This window comes from Danio rerio, chromosome 6 (assembly GCF_049306965.1).
Source record: "Danio rerio strain Tuebingen ecotype United States chromosome 6, GRCz12tu, whole genome shotgun sequence".
Classification (NCBI taxonomy): domain Eukaryota; kingdom Metazoa; phylum Chordata; class Actinopteri; order Cypriniformes; family Danionidae; genus Danio; species Danio rerio.
The window spans coordinates 55,667,554-55,688,316 of record NC_133181.1 but is presented as its reverse complement, the minus strand read 5'-3'; the positions used below and the strand labels follow the sequence as shown (position 1 = coordinate 55,688,316).

General features: G+C 34.0%; 3 protein-coding genes across 4 annotated transcripts in view; all 3 read right to left on the bottom strand.

Annotated features, from left to right (window-relative positions):
- Positions 1-10,879, bottom strand: part of uba7 (ubiquitin-like modifier activating enzyme 7) — a 90,961-nt gene extending 80,082 nt beyond the window's left edge. For both annotated transcript variants that reach the window (XR_012408256.1, XM_005155876.6), the window contains exons 1-9: positions 10,638-10,879; positions 10,340-10,387; positions 8,618-8,786; positions 8,027-8,161; positions 4,884-4,990; positions 4,707-4,797; positions 2,552-2,684; positions 2,337-2,434; positions 1,621-1,782 (exon numbers count right to left, since the gene is read on the bottom strand). Coding sequence is in view for 1 of the 2 variants with exons in the window: in XM_005155876.6 (XP_005155933.2) it covers positions 1,621-1,782; positions 2,337-2,434; positions 2,552-2,684; positions 4,707-4,797; positions 4,884-4,990; positions 8,027-8,161; positions 8,618-8,786; positions 10,340-10,383 (939 nt within the window). In the remaining variant the exon portion in view is untranslated. The remainder of the gene's footprint in view (positions 1-1,620; positions 1,783-2,336; positions 2,435-2,551; positions 2,685-4,706; positions 4,798-4,883; positions 4,991-8,026; positions 8,162-8,617; positions 8,787-10,339; positions 10,388-10,637) is intronic.
- Positions 10,880-13,893: 3,014 nt separating this feature from the next.
- Positions 13,894-14,998, bottom strand: or90h4 (odorant receptor, family 90, subfamily H, member 4). Its single transcript, NM_001136247.2, is given in 2 exon segments — positions 13,894-14,858; positions 14,977-14,998. A coding segment is annotated over 1 exon segment (918 nt). The 5' UTR covers positions 14,857-14,858; positions 14,977-14,998; the 3' UTR covers positions 13,894-13,938.
- Positions 14,999-16,927: 1,929 nt separating this feature from the next.
- Positions 16,928-19,664, bottom strand: or90h1 (olfactory receptor, family 90, subfamily H, member 1). The gene has a single exon (XM_009302721.3). It carries the CDS (start codon positions 19,662-19,664, stop codon positions 18,741-18,743), a length of 924 nt encoding a protein of 307 aa, XP_009300996.2. The 3' UTR covers positions 16,928-18,740.
- Positions 19,665-20,763: the final 1,099 nt, after the last annotated feature.

Here is a 20,763-nt window from a genome sequence, read left to right as displayed (position 1 = left end):
GTGGCTAGAACACCATTTTCTGTCAAACACCAGCCTAGAGCATGGCTAGAGCACCATTTGCTGTTAAAATTAGCCTAGAGCGCAGCTGGAGTGCCATCTGCTGTTAAAAAGTATGCCTAGAGTATGGCTAGAGCATCATCTGTGGTTCAAAACTCATCTAGAGCATGGCTAGAGCACCATCGGCTGTTAAAACTTGCCTAGAGCATGGCTAGAGGGCCATTTGCTGTTAAAGACTCTTCTAAAGCACAGCTAGAGTGCCATCTGCTGTTAAAAACAAGCCCAGAACACCAATTGTTAAAAACTAGCCTAGAGCACTATCTGCTGTTAAAAACTAGCCCAGAGCACGGTTAGAGTGCCATCTGCTGTTAAAAAACAGCTTAGAGCGTGGCTAGAGCACCATTTTCTGTTAAAAACTAGCCTAAAGCATGGCTAGAGCACCATTTGCTGTTAAAAACTAGACTAGAGCATGGCTAGAGCACCATTTGCTGTTAAAAACTAGCCTAAAGCATGGCTAGAGCACCATTTGCTGTTAAAAACTAGCCTAAAGCATGGCTAGAGCACCATTTGCTGCTAAAAACTAGAATAGAGCATGGCTAGAGCACCATTTGCTGTTAAAAACTAGACTAGAGCATGGCTAGAGCACCCTTTGCTGTTAAAAACTAGCCTAGAGCGCAGCTAGAGTGTCATCTGCTGTTAAAAATTAGCCTAAACAGTGGCTAAACTGCCATCTGCTGTTAAAAACAAGTCTAGAGCATGGCTAGAGTGCCATCTGCTGTTAAAAACTAGCCTAGAATGTGGCTGGCGCACCATCTGCTGTTAAAAACAAGTCTAGAGCATGGCTAGAGTGCCATCTGCTGTTAAAAACTAGCCTAGAATGTGGCTGGCGCACCATCTGCTGTTAAAAACTTGTTCGGCGCACCATCTGCTGTTAAAATCTTGTTCGGAGCACCGTCTGCTGTTTAAAACTAGAGTAGTGAACTGTTTGCTGTTAAAAAAGTAGCCTAGAGTGCCATCTACTGTAAAAACTAGCCTAGAGCATGGTTAGAGCACCATCTGCTGTTAAAAACTTGCCCAGAGCATGGCTAGAGCACCATTTGCTGTTTAAACTCTTCTTGAGCATAGCTAGAGTTTCATCTGCTGTTAAAAACTTACTTGCCTAGAGCAAGTTTAAGACTAGGGCAGTGAACTTCTTTGCTGTTAAAAACTAGTCTGGTGAAGCATCCGTTATTAAATACTAAGCTCAGAATCAACTGAAGAGAGAATCTTGATATGATTTTGCTAATTAAATTTGTAAATCAAATAATTATTTTTAGCCACCGCTCTAATAAAGAGTTTACAGAAACACAATCTTTAAATTTGAACAATGTAATGTAATAATGTAAGTTGTTCTTTAAGTTACACAATTTAAAGTCAGCTATAAACGGCAACAACATCAACAACCGTAACAGAGTACACAACATGCTATTAACATTACAACTAATGCCATTTTAATCTTACTGTACATTAAAATGTGTGCAATACACTAAAAAAACTACCTATACCTGTTTGACCAAATATTTACAAATGTTCTGAGAATAACACTGATATGATGTTGCATGAAGGTGTTTAAATATGACAAACCTGAGATCTAGGATGGGGTGTCCGGCTGTATTTCTGAGTGAATTTATGCAAGGCTTGAAAGGCCAGGTGAAGAGACAGGTGTCTTTTTGTCTTGCCATAGTCTGTCATCTCTACAAGACCAGGATCACGGAGGGCTTCATCCAAAGCCACATTCAGAGGTTTCTGCAAACAAAATATCTTCTCAACGACGTACTATTTTGCATGTTGACACACTTCCATATACTGTATCAAGACCTGGTTGCATGAAATCCCTTCACCTAAAAAAATTCTTTAGTTGTAATGTTAAGGGAACTCTTTCACTCAGCTGCCATCTTTAAAATGCCTCTCAGGCAGTATGCTCGGGCATTCTGTTTGAATAGGAAAACGTGTGTTATTATTGCAAAAAAAAAAACTGTCAGGAAAAAGTGTTTCATGTAAATTCGGACCACGAGTCCACTTATATGGACATCATTTTTCTCTAAAAGTACATCATATCAAAAGATGATACTTAGGTTTTATTCTAATTAGGTTCCAATAAGCCTAAATAGCAAAGAGAAATAAAAAATGCATGTAAAAAAACACCTTGGGTCATAAGAGGTTAATGAAATCCCTTGCCTCAGGGATTTTCCCCCATCAGGGACACCCCTAAGTGAAATTACTTATAGACTTTTATGCAACCAAGCCCAGAAATATACTGCATTATCATATTAACAGCCTCTTAAAATAGTTATACTTACAAAGCTCAAGATTTCAGGCTGTTTGACTTCAGTTGCCACTCCACACTTCACATAGTCAGAAAAGTTTGAAGTGTCACAAATACTGAAGGAGTAGCTGTCTGAAAACATTTATATTTATATATTGTTATTCTATGATGCAATTAAGCTTTTATTAGTCATTTTCTATTTTGTTTTAAGCAAATTTGCTATTCATAAATCAAATGACACACACGTACCCTTTACTTTGATCTCAACGGGGCCATAATTGTTGAGTTCAGTCATGCCTTGAACCTCAGAAAAAGTCACAAACATGCCATCAGTGAACTCGTGGCTTTCCTCATCGGTGCAATTTACAACGCCTGGATTCTCCTACAAAGAAAAACAGCAAATGTTGCAACTGCATTTGACACCTTTGACAAATTAAAAATTAAACACTGCCATCAATTCCTTAATGTTTCGTCATGAATGAAGATACTTTAATGCAGTTTGAATTGATATTTATACTCGAAACATTCCAAAGTTCATAATGACCCATGAAGAGTTTAGATGCAAAAACCTCCAAGTGCCATCTGAAATTTTCTTCTAAAATTAGCATTTTTGTCAGACTCCTATTTCTTGATTTAGTCATTTTACGTTTGTGGCAAAGAATAGCTTTTTTTTTCAGCAAATTTAACATGAAATAATTGAACAAACATTAGAGGCAGAGAAAAATGCTCATTGTAGAAGAAAATTCTAGATTGCACTTAGAGGTTTTTGCATCTGAACTCTTCATATATATATATATATATACACACACACACACACACACACTCACACACACATACATACATACATACTCTTCATATATATATAAAGTGTAACAGGCCAAAGCATGCTTGTCCCCCCTCCCGTCAGGCCTGGGCACGCTTACGTCATCGATGCTGCGCTGTTCAGTAAGCGCTCCCGCTCAGCACAGTGGAGATTTCTCTAGTTTTATCGCTTTATTCAATAGGGATGCAGTGACACGCAGATATGTTGTCGAACAGATCTGCCACTTTTGAAGCTCATAAACAATCATAAAGCCCTCGTGCTGCAGGAATTAGGAGTTTGCTGAAGGTGCAGCTGTCGTGCAGTAAGGGGTTTGTGTATTTAATAAACTATGGCAGTTTGCGTTCACTGAACAGTAAGAATGATTCATAAATCCATATCAAACAGTCCCTTAAAAGTCATGTCTCGCTTTCAGTTTCGGGCTTTGGCGCATTTTGCACTCACACACAAGAGTACCGAAAAAGAGAGCCAAAAAGTGAACCGTGCTCAGGCACACCTCTTCCAACCGGGCCTGATTAATCGCACTCACACTTCTCAAACGATCCAGAAAACGGGCCTGGGCACGGTATGAATAGCATAGTGTGAGTAGGCCCTAACAGAGCAAGGAATTTTTCACAGAATGTCTGATAATATTTTTTCTTCTGGAGAAAGTCTTATTTGTTTTATTTCAGCTAGTATAAAAGCAGACTTTAATTAAAAAAAAAAAACATTTAAGCATATCATAATTAGCACACTATTAAGCATCAATCATAATTAGCACACTAAAGCAATTTTTGTTTTCGATAGTCTACAGAACAAACCATCATTAAACAATGATTTAACCAAGTTAAGCCTTTAAATAAGCCTTTAAAATCTTTTTTCCATTTAACAGAAATTGGTTTAATGGTTTAATTCTTTCTATTAAACAGAGTTGGGTTGTTTAATAATTCAGGAGGGCTAAAAACTCTAACTTCAACTGTATATATCAAACAAATTATATCGATAATAAAAAAGTTAATCCAAGCACTCTGTAGAAACTCAAATACTTTTCTATTGTAGCATGCTAGAGGAGTTTAAGTACAGTTCCTGTGGTATATTTTGGACTGTGATTATATTATAGACAGTATATTCAATGTGGGGTTTAAAGGAGGATTTTGGGGTTAAAGTGAGTCTACGCGTATCAGGGAAAGTCTGTTTTTCTGATGAGACAGAGTTGGGTTGTTTTCGAGCGACTGAAAGTATTATCCTCTTTTATGCCGTGCTAAAGTTTATTAAAAGGGGAGGATTAAATGTCCACTGACCTTCTTCAGACTGTTACAATAATAACAGTACATTTTTACTAACATTTAAATGCAATCATGAAGCTAATAAAATATGTAGCATTAACAGAAGCTGAAATTTGCATCTACAATTAAACTTAAAGCTTACAGTAAGGACGCCATTATACATTTTGAAGCATTAATCTTTTGGTAGAATGATCAGAATTAAAAACGTCTGTATTCTGATGATGAATGAAAGCATTACTGATTTTTGAATGCCATGTGGGTGAGTATTTCTTTAAGAGGACAGAAGTGAAAGTGAAACTCTATTTATGTCCTGTGTCACCTTGCTGATATGTGAAATCATGGCTGAAACTGGAGGATCTCCATTTGTGTCAATGACTTCAAACGATTCGCCAAAATCACAGAACAACTGCCTGCAAACCAAAGGCAAAACTCAGAATAATATCCAGCACCGCTATAAATATTGATGTGTTGTATTGATTCATGAGATGCTTCTTACCCACAAAGTCCTCTGGTGTCAGCCACAATAAACTTTATATTGTTTGAGTGACAAAACGCTCCCACACGTAGCTGCTCATCTAAAGGTGAACTTGTGAGCACCACAACCTACAGAGATAAACAAATAGGATGCAAAAAAAGGGTTACAGAGTTAAAAGTGGGTTAAAACTATTTAATTAGATTTTTTTATATTTTATATTGGCTGATTTATACATTTTGCACTTTAGTACTGTTGTACATTAAAATGATGCAATAATAGCATGGTGTGTAAATTATTATATTTATTAAAATTTATTAAAATCTATAGTTGGTATAGTCAGTACATGTCAAATAAAGATTTCAGATGTTTATACGGGTGCTGAACATTTATTAATGCCAAATTAATGTTTTTCATAATTTTTTTGTGTACTGAAAAATAAGTAATAAATAAAACTGGGTGTTTTACTGTGGTTTTTTACAGTGGACAGCTGATTCACACACACACATTCATATTATTTACATTCTACTGCTTAGTTATCTGCCATTTATATATATATATATATATATATATATATATATATATATATATATATATATATATATATATATATATATATATAAAGGTATTTTATTTGTAAACATAAAACATTTATATCTGTTTAATATTCATATTAAGTGAAATAGAATAACAATGGTGTGTGTGACTCTTACTAATCAAACTTAATCATTATAAAAACTTACAATTGCAAAAACAATGACATTTTAATTCAGTACTTTTACATTATGAATTTATTTGTAACATTATTAATTAAAATGTAGTACTAATGTCAAATTCAATCCACCCAGTAAGTGGTGGTAGGACACAGTCTTAATTCATTCAAATGGAGAAACTGTACAAAACATTAATGGATCAATAAATAATAAATGGTGAAACTTATTGCATTTATAGACATTAACTTACCAGGTATTATAAAAAGATTTAATAAAGAATTTTACTCATGGTGAAACATTTACACAAAACAGATAACATGCATTTATATTCATAGCAGCATTAATTAATTATTAATAATCGAAAATCGAATCGAATCTTGACTTAAGAATCGAAAATGTAATCGAATCGAGAATTTGGAGAATCGTGACACCCCTAATGTGTATATATATATATATATATATATATATATATATATATATATATATATATATATATATATATATATATATATATATATATATATATACATATCCATTATTAAGGAAATTAACTGAATTAATAAGTGAAAAGATTTTTTCAAAAGTCTTTCCTTGATAAGCAATAGCTTATTTTTATTCTTATCAACTTAAACAATCACTATCAAACTCAGAAAGCAGTTCAGTATTGAAAGAGAAACATTTGGTCATATGCCCAATACTGTAATAGTCTTTATATCAGAACATGCGATGTTAATATTTTCATTTGAGTGTTCATCACAATCACATGTATATATATATATATATATATATATATATATATATATATATATATATATATATATATATATATATATATATATATATATATATATATATATATATATATTAGTTTTTTTGTTATGCAAGAGGATATCATGTGATCCGGAAGTGTACAAAAAGGAGCACCTAATGTCTGATGAAGAGCCGTGTGGCTCGAAACGTTACACGCTTTGTGTCAGCCTTTTTAATTTAATAAATTAGTATTTTTAGAGCTTAGGTGTAACCGCCTTTAATGAATATTTAATTTGCAGTTGAGAGGAATGTGTGTGTCTTTGTACAGTTTGTCAATATTTTCATTTGTACATTTTCTAGAGAAGTCTCTCAGTGATTCAAATGTAAACCGGAAGTAAAAATACACTACAAATAGGGGGAAATGAAGTGACGTCATTGACAGTCTATTAAACACTAGTTAGGCATTTTAATTTAAATTTTAAAACAATAAAATGAAACCAATTTATTAAATTTTAATTTGATTAAAAAAAGTAAGAAAAACGACCTCAGCAAAAGTCATACTCAAACCCATGTAATGCCGTCAAAACCTGGTCCTTGTTATTATTATTATTACTTGGAAGATGAAGCTACTGTAAATTTGCATTTTGTAATGGACACTCCAAATAATATATAATAACTTGTATTACATTATTTTATATTTACATTATTATAAACATTATTTTTTATTACCATACTGGCAGATACATTTACTTAGGTAAAATACACTTATTTAGAACCCCCTTTCTACACACAACTAAATATCCGAAATCATTTTCTTACATAGAAATTCCATCTAGATTTTAAAACTTTTAAACATTTGTACTTGAAATGAAAACAAAATACCTAGCTATAAACCTGCTCCTGACCAGGTTAGGGTCACAAAGTAAGTTATCATGGTCACTGACTCTGAGTATAAGTATCTCCCTTTTTGAAACAAGCTTGACTTACCCTGCTTTCTTGTGTTTGACAAACTTTTTATTTTGAGTCTGAGAGTTTCCCTGATTTCAGGGTTAATATATTCCAAGTTTTCACTTAAAGGGATAGTTCACCCAAAAATGAAATTTCTGTTGTAACTTACCCACCTTTTACAAGTTTCAAACCTTTATGAGTTTCTTTCTTCTGTTGAACACAAAAGTAGATATTTTGAGGAAAGCTGAAAGCCTGTAACCACAAATTTTTTGTAATCGTATATGTTTTTCCTATTATGGAAGTCAATGGTTACAGGTTTTCAGCATTCTTCAAAATATCTTCCAGGTTTTAAACACTTAAGAGAGAGTAAATAGTGGGTAAATGTTCATTTTTGGGTTTACTTTCATCATCAACTTGTTTCACCAAGTAGGACATGTCCTTGGATTAACATCTAAGTTGATCCTGGAACAACATTTCCATCAGCCAATCAGAATTTAATGATATGTTTACTGTTTATGTTGGGTTTCAACATGATTGCTATCCAACTATTATTCCACTCAAATTTGGGAAACATTTCCAGTTATGGTTGGGTTTAGGGGTAGGTACTTAATAGATAATAGATAAAGATTACATTTTTCAACAAAAAAGATGTTCCATGATCAACACAGATGTTACTCTAGGACCGCATTGTACTTTACACAATCATGACATGCCTTTAACCTCCTGTCTAAACCAGGCCCCAGGATTATAACTCACCTGGAACTTGCTAAGGAAGTTCTCATCAAGTTTGTTAGTCGAGGCGGACACTTTAACATAGGCGTTCAGACTCGACAACTGTTTCTCAGAGCACAAAGCCCGGTTCTGACCCAGATCAGCTTCCTTCAGATAAAACTACACAGAAAAGAGAACGTAAATATTCACAAGAGTAAGTACATAAGGAGCCGATCAATACCACCATTAATAAATAATTTAAAGGGGACCTATTATGACCCTTTTTACAAGATGTAAAATAAGTCTCTGATGTCCCTAGAGTGTGTGTGTGTGTAAAGTTTACAAAAAATACCCCACAAATAATGCTTTATAACTTTTAGAAACTGACACTTTTAGGCTTTGATTCAAATTGTGCCGTTTTGGTGACTGTCACTTTAAATTCAAATGAGACTGGGCTCTTTTTAGAAGAGGGTGGAGTTACAAATGCCTATGTGCCAAAAAAAAAGACTAACATTCTATGCTATGAGGGGGAGATCATATGTCTTCATACAAATCAGTAACTTCAGTAACATCATCTGACATGATATTAATGTAAAATTATAAACTACTTTATAACTGCATTAAAGACCTCGTTACCTGAGAGGACAAATCTCTCCACTCTACTACACCCTCATCCTGAATTGTAACTGTTCTAACTCCAGCCAGGATCACGTTTTTGGCAATCTCCACGCCAAGACCTCGCATTCCAGCAATGAGGACATCAGCCTTTCCCATACGACGCATTGCATCATGGCCAATCACGTAGCTGTTGGTACCAAAATAATTACCATCATGCATAAATATGATAAACAATTGATTTCTGAATTCTGCATCATTATTATGTGTGAAATAAACAAAAAAAATTTTATGAACTTGAAACAAAACTCAAAGCAAATAATAAGCATAACAAAACAAAACAAAAAACTATGTTTATTTAACTTAGTTAACTTGCTCCTATGTTTTATAGCATAATTTATTTATTTCCTGCTTTTTTCCATACATGTTTGTGTAAAAACAGAAATGTGTCATGTGACAAATAAATAAATTAAGCAAAAATAATTAAAAAGCATAATAAATATTCACACAATGTATAATTTGCATCATGCTTATTTAAATAATACATCACAATTTTTCAAAAAACAAATAAACAACTGCAATTTTTAAATTACAATACTTTGAACATCATTTTATTTTACTTTTTTATTTAGTCATATTCGACTCAAATTTTCATTTAAACCAGACATGCTACATTATATAGTACACACTACCTTATAGAAGTCTCGTCGCCTATCCAAGTTTTAGGATCAACAAATAATAACTTGACTTCTAGTTGATCATTTGGTATCAGAAGTGGTTTATATGAAAGGCAAAGGCCTCTAGATCACACTTATTTAACCAAAATAAAACATTATAATGTCTTGTTGTTTAATTATTTAATTAGGACTGTAAGGTCTGACTTTGCTTAGACTAAAGTCTTGTCACTTAACAGAAATAATGTACAGTATAGAATATAAAGTCATGGTGCAGTGATAAACAAAATTAATATTGTGTCTGACTCCCATGAGCTTGGAGGACTGCGTCCATACATCTCTGCAATGACTCAATTAACTTTTTAATAAATAGGTCTTCTGCAGTGTTAGTGATGATTGGGATGCAGTTCAACTGATGATACATCTGAAAAATCTACCTTCTGACACTTTTCCAAGTAGAAGTCAAGTTATTATTTGTTGCTCTTGCAACTGGGATCAACAATAAGTCTTTTGTCAGCTAGTGTACAGTAAATAGCATGCAAAACATTTAAACTATGCAAAAAACAAGCTCAGTTACTTTCACTTTTTTTATCTCTCTGAAAAAGTACCAGAAAGAAACTGTTCTGTATGTTTGGTAACTTACAAGAAATGCATAATTGTAATTCTTTAAAGCAGCCCAACCTCAAAAAGACAGCATCACAAGTGACTTACATATTTGTGACTTTACATGTTTGTACAAAATCCTTTTTGTATTAAGCTTAAAAATTCACATGGATCATTGAACAATTGTCTTTTTTTACAAAATGATCAAACTGCAACACAGAAATATGTACATTCAATGCTTTAATTGACTTTCTGAAGTAGCAACAACACATTTTTAGTGAGTAAATGCATTACATTTCTGCAGCTCTTCATTTAAAAATAAGTTTCAAATGACAGAACTTTACACCATTGTGCAGCCATAACTGCTGATAATCAAATTTACAAAGATAACAGACACTGAAATAATAAAAAATTAAGCCTTAGGTTACAGATAAACATTATCAATAATATTTTACACTGTACTTACAGCTGTCGAGAATATAACCCCTCATCAATATCTCCTTGAGCCATTTTTCTGTAAGAATATCAATGATATCCTTTACAAACACATTCAGTCAATATGTAATGCCAACACCATGGTATTAACATATTACAGTAGCTACGTTTGAACAGTAATACAATTGTTACGGTGAGAGAGTGGACGTTAGGACCAGTGATACCTGACTGTAAACAATGACATGGATTAAACGTTTTTAAAGATGTATTAGCGGATATTGAAGTCAATATTCAATCAATATTTTCCTTACTATTTAACAGTAACTTACCTTTAAACGGAGCTTGTCGGTTGCTTCCTCCTTTGTCAGAACAGAAAGTAAACTGATTCAGAGAAGAGTGTTTCACTTTCGTTTCTGTTACTGTGTAACCTGAGTTATCGCGCACATTCTGCCATATTGAGCAAGCAAATGCAGTTATTGATTATTTGTTGCATCTCGGAAAGTTTCTTGTTCTTGACGCTGAGATTCCTCAGGTAAACATTAGTCCGCATGAGTTACAGAATCTCCACCACACGAGGGCGCCAAACATCAATGGAGTTAACTGAAAGGAAGTGGGTAGGAGACCCTGCTGCCTCAACAGATAGGTGAACCATTAACTCTCTTTTCATAGAAAAAGTTGTTACATTGTCCCCTGTAATCTCTTATTGGAATAATATATAGAGAGATTTGATATAGGAAAATATGATCTTTGCAACAAAAATATTTCCTTTCCAACAAGGACAAAGAAGTGTCTTTTAAATTGATCAACACATTTTATCCAATAAAACAATTTTTGAAAAAGTTTCATTCTAAAAAGGATGTAAAATGTTCATTTTTTCAGATTCATACTGAAGCAATTTTGGAAACATATTGGCTCATTTATTAATGATAATATACAAGATGTTTCTGTTACTTTTAAATAAATAATTTGTGATTATTATGAATCTGCCTCTACTAAGAGAAATGCTTGGTTTGTTATAAATTTAATTGATTTTCTTTGTAAATAACATATCCACAAATGCAAATTTACTAAAACCAAACCGTATTTTCCTGTTGTTTTTTTTGTTTTGCAAGAATTTAGGTATTAATACATTTAATTTCATTATCTAAAAATAAGAAAGCAAACAGAAGTATTTCATTTTGTAATGACTTTAATTTATGTACTACTATTGATTCTTAAATGTCTTACCCTCAAGTTTGTATCATGTTCTTTATTCTTTTTTCCTTCTTTTTTCTCTCTCGTATCTTTTTTCATTGACAATGTAATTCATATTCTGTATTGTAAACAAGTATTGCTACAAACATTTTTTTACAATAAAAAAACAAAAAAAATAGGTGAACCATTAAAACTTTGTGAATCTTACAGTATTGCCCCTTTTCTATAATACCCAGCTGATTGTATTTTGTGACCTTTTATACATCACTGTGACCTTGCTTTAAGAAATATTTAAAGTGATTTAATGTAATTTATATTACACCTGGCATAACCTTTTGTTTCTGTTTTTTTTTCCTGTTGTCTATTTAAGTTGTTACTGGATTTATACCTTTTCTGTATATTTTTGTACTTTTGTTGAAGGTTCCAATAAAAAAAATTAAATAAAAATAAGGTGAACCATTTTTACCAGTCTCTCAAATGGAAGGTTCACCTTGTCATTTGTAGGCTAAAATATTACCCAATGCTTCTTTTAGTGCTATCCATCCCTGCTGAAAAAAAGCTGGTTAGTTTTAGGTAGTTGACTAGGCTAGTTTTAGATGGGTTTTGGCCACTTCCAGGCTGGTTTTAGATGGGTTTTAGCCACTGCCAGGCTCCCAGTTAGCCAGGCTGGGAGATCACCTGAAATGCTCAGTTAAAACAAGCTTGACCAGCCAAGCTGCTTAGCTGGTCTTGGATAGTTTAAGTTGATGGGTTTTGACTGGTCTCTTAGCCTTACTAGTCTAGTCATTCCAAATGGTTTCCCAGGTAAAACTAGCCAGCTAAAACCAGCTTAGGATGATGTAAGCTGTTTTTGTTTTCCGGAAGGGAGGGTTTTTCACAACTAAATCAAACTTATGAGTTAATCAGTTTTTTTTCACTAATATATTGAAATATTTAGTATATAAATGTATGCAAAAAGCTTTGACGATCACTTTATGGTAGAATGTAGATATTAAAGCAAGCACTGTTGCAATGGCAAAAAAAAAAAAAAATTAAATAAAAAAAAAACAATGTCCATTACAGTGAAACATGTTTTATTTTAATTTATGCATTAAAGTTTGTGCTCCAAGATCCATCACTGTATTTACCAAAATAATTGTAAACGAACTATTATAAAACTATTTTGTTACTTAACGAGCTTGAAAAATAAATGTTCAGTGAGCAACAATTCTGTTGGTGAAAATTACTTCCCGATGTCAGAATTCCATGAAGTACATACATGACCAAACTGGTTCAGCTAACAGCACTCAACTAGGCTACTTGCAGCCAGTATGCCCATAACAGCATATCTCTGAACACAGTTTTGACATGTTGGGTAAAAATAATTCACAGTAAGGGTACATGATCAATTATTTATTTTTTAATTCAGATATTAGTAAATCATTAATCAGGTTCCCCTATTAGTAAAGTGTTAACCAGCATGTCAAACCTTGAAGCACACCAGTCAGCTGAGAACAGCAAACTTAGACACAATATAAAGTTGAACAAAGGTTGTCTGGTGTGATGGTCTCGATTTCTACTGCAGCATTCAGATGATAGAGTCAGACTTTTTGTTATAATCAACATGAAAGCATGGGACTATCCTGTATAAATAATTCAAGTTACTGGTGTAATGGTGTGGACTCAGTTAATTATATATAGTCAATTACATATATAAAATTGACTGAGTCCAAACCATTACACCAATAACTTTAATTATTTATACAGGATAGTCCCATGCCCATATATTTTCATGTAAATATATACAGTTGAGGTCAGAATTATTAGCCCCCCTGAATTATTATCCCCCTTGTTTATTTTCCCCATTTTCTGTTTAACGGAGAGATTTTTTCAACACATTTCTAAACATAATAGCTTTAATAACTCATTTCTAATGACGAATTTATCTTTGCCATGATGACAGTAAATAATATTTGACTAGATATTTTTCAAGACACTTTTATACAGCTTAAAGGGACATTTAAAGGCTTAGTTAAGATAACCAGGCAGGTTAGGGTAATCATAGTTTATCAATGGTTTGTTCTGTAGACTATCAAAAAATATGCAGCTTAAAAGGGCTAATAATTTTGACCTTAAAATGTTTGTTCAAAAATTAAAAACTGCTTTTATTCTGGCTGAAATAAAACAAAAATGACTTTCTTCAGAAGAAAAAATATTATCTGACATACTGTGAAAATTTCCTTGCTCTGTTAAACATCATTTGGAAAATATTTAAAAAAAGAAAAGAAAATTCAAAGGGGGGCTAATAATTCTGACTTCAAATGTAAATAAAAGCATATTTAAGCATCACAGTGCAGCCCCAAAATTAAAAGAAAAAAAACATACATGAAAATAATTTTAATTTCTTAGAACTGGCCATTAAGAATCTCGTAAGGCTAAAAAAAAATCTTGCCATATTTATGACGGCACAATCTTTAGAAATATAACTTTACAAGTAAAGACTTCCTTCATTTGCTTAATAAATTTCTGGTCTCGGACTCCATATATCAAAGGACTCAATAATCTTGGCATAATGTTTGTGAACACATAAATACAGAAAGCAATATTAGTCCTCTGTAGAGGAAAAAGTGGTATAATCAGGGTGTACATAAAAGGTGTTACATAAGAAAGCATACAAAGGAGTAACTGAACACCATGCAGCAATATCGTACTGCGCGCTTTGCTTGCTGAACCCTTTGAAACGGCCTTTCTGGCAGCGAACAGGACTCTGCAGTATGTGTAGCAGATAATTATCCACACCATTGACATACAGATGACTTGTGAAGCAGTGTTGTGGTCATCGTGGGCTTTTGAGGGGAACATATATGTTGGGTAGCAAGGAACAAATGATCTGAAGAAAGATATAGGTTGGGTTAGAAGTGAAATCATTATATCTACAACAGAACGTATAGCTGCTATACCCCAGAGCAAGCAGAAAAAGACATAGGTTCTTTGGGGTGTGCAGATCTGAGAGTGATGCAGTGGTTTACAGACAGCAATAAAGCGTTCAATGGCCATACCGGCCAGATTCAAAGGAGTGATCATGAAGAACACTTTACCCAGAGACATCAGAATATAGCATAGTAAAGCATTTACTACTGGTGCAATGTAGGTCAACACATATATTGCCACTGATGCGCATATCATGAGCATGTCATTGATGACCAGGTGAATGTATAAGATGTATCTGGAGTCCCTTGAAAATACGTGACTGGAGAAGAAAGTCACCACTAACATTCCGTTAATGACATTTACAATCAGAGCAAGAAAAACAATCACAATGTGCTTGGTGACAGCTTCCTGATAGGTATCCACAATCCAGACCGTTGTGTTCATTTCTGTTGAAGAAAACAGACAACTGCACATCATTTATGTGGTTCAATCAGGTATTGAGATTTATCATTTAAAACAAAGGTAAATGTTAGCAATCTCACAAAATGTCATTATTTGACTTACCTTGAGCATACCTAGACTGAGATGTCTGAAACTCACAAGGTTCAATCAGGCTGCTTTATGTTATGGAAAGGACAGAAATCATGAATATTGAGCATGTTATTCCTAAGGGTAATCTATTATTAGATTGTAAGGCAGCACTGCAGAATATCAGGCCAATAACTAGTGTTGGGCAAGCTACTTGAAAAATGTAGTGAGCTAGTCTACTTAAAATGTAGCTAAACTACACTAAAAGCTACCCAATGGGAAATGTAGCAAGCTAAGCTAAAAGCTACATGGCAAAAGTAGCTTAGCTACATCTAAGCTGTTTTTACAAATTTCTTTTTTAAATCGAAGCAACTTAAATCCAAGTCAATCATATCTTAGTTATAAATAAAACTGTCAATGAAACATATGAGGCAGAATAGTTGAGTTTAGTTATTTACTGTAAATGCTGTACTGAACAGAAACACATTATAGTATGTAACAGCTAAAACAAAAAATCCAATAAAACCAGGTGTGACACATTTAAAATACTATAATAATTTATAGTGAAGGGAAATATTTTGGAATAAGCATTATGTGGTATATATATATATATATATATATATATATATATATATATATATATATATACTAAAGTATTTTTCTTTTTTGAGCACAGCATTAGAAATTAAATTATTGTATCGTAACATGTACTTTTCGAGGTATGGTCACGAAGAATCCTGCTTCAGAAATAACTCCTCTCCCTCAGTCTTCTTTCCATCAAGCAAGTTTTACCAGAGGTGGCAGTAACGCACCCAAAACTTTGTTGTCGAACACCGTAAAACAGGAAGAAGAAGAAATCATCATTCTCGCCATCATATGGGCTGCGTCCGAAACCGCCTACTACTCAGTAGGTACTGCATTTGAATGTAAACGTACTACTCGGCCGTTAGAAAAGTACGATCTATACAGTATGAACGTGAAAAGTATGAATGGAATTCGGACGTACTACATCCGCCATTTTGTCATGGTCACGTGACCTGCCTGCGTCAATTGCGTCGCTTTACTCCCATTCATGAATTCGCTCGCGGGGCATCATGGGAAAGCGCAGCATGCATGGGATGCGCACTCTAGAATCTCGCCAGAAGTAGTAAGTCATCCGGGTACTTCTCGCATACTGTTTTTCGAATTCTATGAATGACATACTACTTGGCTCACATACTGATTTTAGCATACTATATAGTATGGAAGTATGCGGTTTCGAACGCAGCTATGGATTTACTTTCATCGGCTAGACAACGGGCTCACAGCTACCTGAATGTCGGTTCCTTCACTTATTGATGCGTGATCGGTAAATGTAGCTTGTGTGGACGCTACTGCGCTACTTGACTAACAAAATAGCTTCGCTACTGAGAAGCTATTTGATTTAGAAAGTAGCGACGCTACCGCCATGCTACTGACAAATGTAGCTAAGCTAGTAGCATCAATACTTGTAGCGATGCTACTGCCCAACACTGCTAATAACATCACAAATTCTTAAAGGAATAGTTGAATTGAAAAATGAAATTTTACTTACCATTTACCCTCACCAAATAGTTCCAAACCTTTATTCTGTTGACCTCAAAAGAAGATCTTCTGAAGAAAGATGAAGCGCAGCACGTCAACATGACGTTATATTAAAAATGGGGTTGACGTCAGAATCCAATGTCAGGCTGACATCAATGTCCAACATCCAACCTAAACTCAACCCAATATCAACGTCTATTGATGTTACAGCTTGACGTATTGTGTGCTACCACTGTGAGGTCTATCAGACATTGGATATTGGTAGCCATGCCTGACAAATAACTGTCAATATTTGACATCAATATGACGTTGGTTTAAGTTTTTGGCTTAATGTTGGATTTGGTCGCTTTAAACTAAGTTTGTTTGTTATTATTCAGCCCAAATAAATTGTTTACAACCACTTAACTTAAAGGGTCACGAAACACCAAAACACATTTTTTGAGCTGTTGACAGTCGTATATGCGTCCCACACTGCTAAAAACACTATTAGGACACCTATATTTCACTAAAAAGTGTAAATTGGTTGTTTTTGCGTTATTTCAAGCAAATTCGTACTTCCAGTTTGAAACGAATTTTTGAAGCTGCGTCACGGCCATGACTTAATAGCCTTTATTCCAGTGTGCAGACTGGGCGTCTGTGCCAGAGTGTGTCTTATTACGTCTTACAGTGTGTTGCATTAATGCACGAGTAAAGCTTGGTTCAAACCAATCAGCGCGCTCTATTGTGCAACTTCATTAATATTCAATACTGTCACAGTGTAGACGGCAGAGACGCCACGTTGTATTGGCAAAACAAGCGTGAAGTGTTGCTGCAGTTAAGTTTTGTTTTCAGTTTCTCTCTGTGAAAGCGCAGCTGGAGTCACGTGTGGATTAGCAGTGTACGCGACGTGCGACAACAATAACTTACGTGTCTAAGGAGGACTATTGTTTACCTGAGAGCTGTTCTCATCTGCAAACGCTGAGATCCGGATTCGCTTGTAGTCTCCTCTATATAAAGACGCGGCTCTAGTTGCTGGTGATTGTCCTGTCTCTACATATTTGGTAAGTGAGCGACCAGTGCTCTTTGTTTATTCAGTTCGTATTTTATTCGTATCAAACAAACTATTGCACCGAGTGTAAACAAGTTAGCACTAACAGTTACAACCAAACTATACCCTCGTGTTGGATTTTGTGACCGGAATAACACACGCGGCTTTCTGACGCTACCTGCCTTGTGCATCTAAGTTTCCAGGAAATGCAGAGTTTTTTTTTCTCTCATTCACCGTGCGGTATCAAACATTGCATGAAAAATAAACGCTTAGAGCAGTTCCTCGAATCAAATATCACGTTTGTCGGGAGGGACATGAATGAATTCCCTGAATGAAAGAGCCAAACTGCAGTTAAAGTCCACCATTTAATAATTTGGCAAATAATTCGACTACAGATGTCTATGTAAACACAGTCACATTGTCCGCTGTGGTTGTGTGTTTTGACTCTGAAATTCAGCGCGCCCAAATAGACACTCCCACACCAAGCCTCTTTACTTCCTCCGACACTCCCCCCTAAACAGAGCTGTACACGCCCACTTTTCTGACTTTTTCCAAAGTAGAGGTGTGAAAACACCCTGCTGAAACGAGGGGGTTTCATGGCCCTTTAAAAAGATTTAGTAAATCCAAGGAATCATCTTTGAATCATTTTTTTTTCAGTGTAGGAGTTTAAAAGATATTCAATTTGAGTGTTTTTAGAAAGGATATAATCGTTGTTCTATGGTTGAAGTTGAAATTCTTGATGTGCTGAGCTGATTATGCTTGCACTCCATGTATGATTTGCCTTTCCATTTTTAAGAAAACCAAGGACCACAATGGAAATAAGCCTGTGGCTTTTTTGTGTATTTTATCCTCAACAATTTTTAAAATATGTATGAATTAGTCTAACTAGACCTGTTTGTATATTTTTGTTAAAATGTAAAAAAAAAAAAAGAAAAAAAAAGTTGGCGGTTCATTCCGCTGTTACAACCCCAGATTAATAAAGAGACTAAGCCGAAAAGAAAAATAATGAATGAACGAATAAATTCTGCTTTGAATACCAGTATTCAATTAACAAATATATTCTTATTAAACTAATGACAGTATTCATTCCAGAGTATGTGATTTTCTTTTGATTCATGTAAACAGCATATGATTAGTTAACAAACGTCATGAACAAAACTTAAAACGAATACAGATATTTCTTAATAAAATCTAGCCAAATAAAAGAAAATCATAATTTCGATGGCACAACCTTTACAATAAAAACTTTACATGTAAAGTATTCCTTCATTTGTTTCACAAACTTCTGGTCTCGGACTCCATATATCAAAGGACTCAATAATCTTGGCATAATGTTTGTGAACACAAAAATGCAGAAAGTAATCTTAGTCCTCTGAAGAGGAAAAAGTGGTATAATTACTGTGTACATAAAAGGTGTGACATAAGAAAGCATACAAAGGAGTAACTGGACACCATGCAGCAATATCGTACTACGCGCTTTGCTTGCTGAACCCTTTGAAATGGCCTTTCTGGCAGCGAACATAACTCTGAAGTAAGTATAAATTACAATTACCCACACCATTGACATATATATGACCTGTGAAGCAGTGGTGTGGTCTTTATGAGCCTTGGAAGGGAACACATATGTTGGGTAGCAGGATATCAATGACCCAAAGAAAGATAACGATTGAGTTAAAAATAGAATAATGATATCTACCATTGAATGTGTAGCTCCTAAACCCCATAGAAAACATATAAATAAATGTGTTCTTTGCGGTGTGCAGATCTGAGAGTGATGTAGTGGTTTACAGACGGCAATGAAGCGTTCGATGGCCATACCGGCCAGATTCAAGGGAGTGATCATGAAAGTGACTCTTCCAAGAGTTTCCAGCATACAGCACAATGAAGCGTTTACTACTGGTGAAGCGTAGGTCAACACATACAATGCCACTGACACACATATCATGAGCATGTCATTGATGACCAGGTGAATGTATAAGATGTATCTGGAGTCTCTTGAAAACGTTGAATTGGAGAAGAAAGTCACCACTAGCATGCCGTTAATGGCATTAATGATAAATCCAAGACAAACTGTCACAATGTTTTTGGCGAGAGCTTCTTCATAGCTATCCACAATCCAGATTGTTGAGTTCATTTCTGGATGAGAAAAGAGGACAATTGTTAAAACATGCACATATGTTACAAAATGGTCAGATGTGTGAATTTTTCAGAGAAACTGAGATTTGAATGTCACATAAATGCTGAATAAATAAGTGTTCCATTGATGCATATTTGTTTGGACTGGACAATATTTGGCTGATAAACAATCATTTGAAAATCTGCAATGAGGGTTAAAAATAAATCAAAATTTGGAGAAAACAGGCAAATCAGTGCATATTAATAATCAATAATGAGGTTTCAATATATACAGTTGAAGTCAGAATTATTAGCCCCCCTGAATTATTATTTCCCCCTTTATTTTTCCCCAATTTATGTTTAACAGAGAGAGTTTTTTTCAACACATTTCTAAACATGATAGTTTTAATAACTAATTTCTAATAACTGATTTATTTTCTCTTTGCCATGATGACAGTAAATAATATTTTACTAGACATTTTTCAAGACACTTCTATACAGCTTAAAGTGACATTTAAAGGCTTAACTAGGTTAATTAGGTTAACTAGGCAGGTTAGGGTAATAAGGCAAGTTATTGTATAATGATGGTTTGTTTTGTAGACTATCGGAAAAAAATTAGCTTAAAGGGGCTAATAATTTTGACCTTAAAATGGTGTATAAAAAAAAAACTGCTTTTATTCTAGCCAAAATGCAACAAATAAGACTTTTTCCAGATGAAAAAAATATTATCAGACATACTGTCAAAATTCCCTTGCTCTGTTAAAAATACTTAGAGAAATATTTAAAAAAGAAAAAAAAATTCAAAGGGGGGCTAATATTTCTGACTTCAACTGTATACGGAGCAAAATTTACTAAATGACTAGTTGAAGTGAAGTTGATCTTTACATACTGTAATATTCTACTGATTTTGACATCAAATAAATATCAAAAGGTTAGATTTATAAATGTATTTTTGAATATTCCTCAAAAAAATCAACATCCAACGCAAGACAATATTTGGCCACAATTTAAAAATGTGCAATGAGGGCTAAAAATAAATTAAAATTATGAGATAACAACTAAATGAAGCTTTTAGTAGTCCATATTAATAATAGAAAAATAGGTTTTACCATATTTAT

Coding starts and splice junctions, on each gene's coding strand:
- or90h1 (XM_009302721.3), bottom strand. CDS start 19,664: ATGAACTCAACAATCTGGATTGTGGATAGCTATGAAGAAGCTCTCGCC.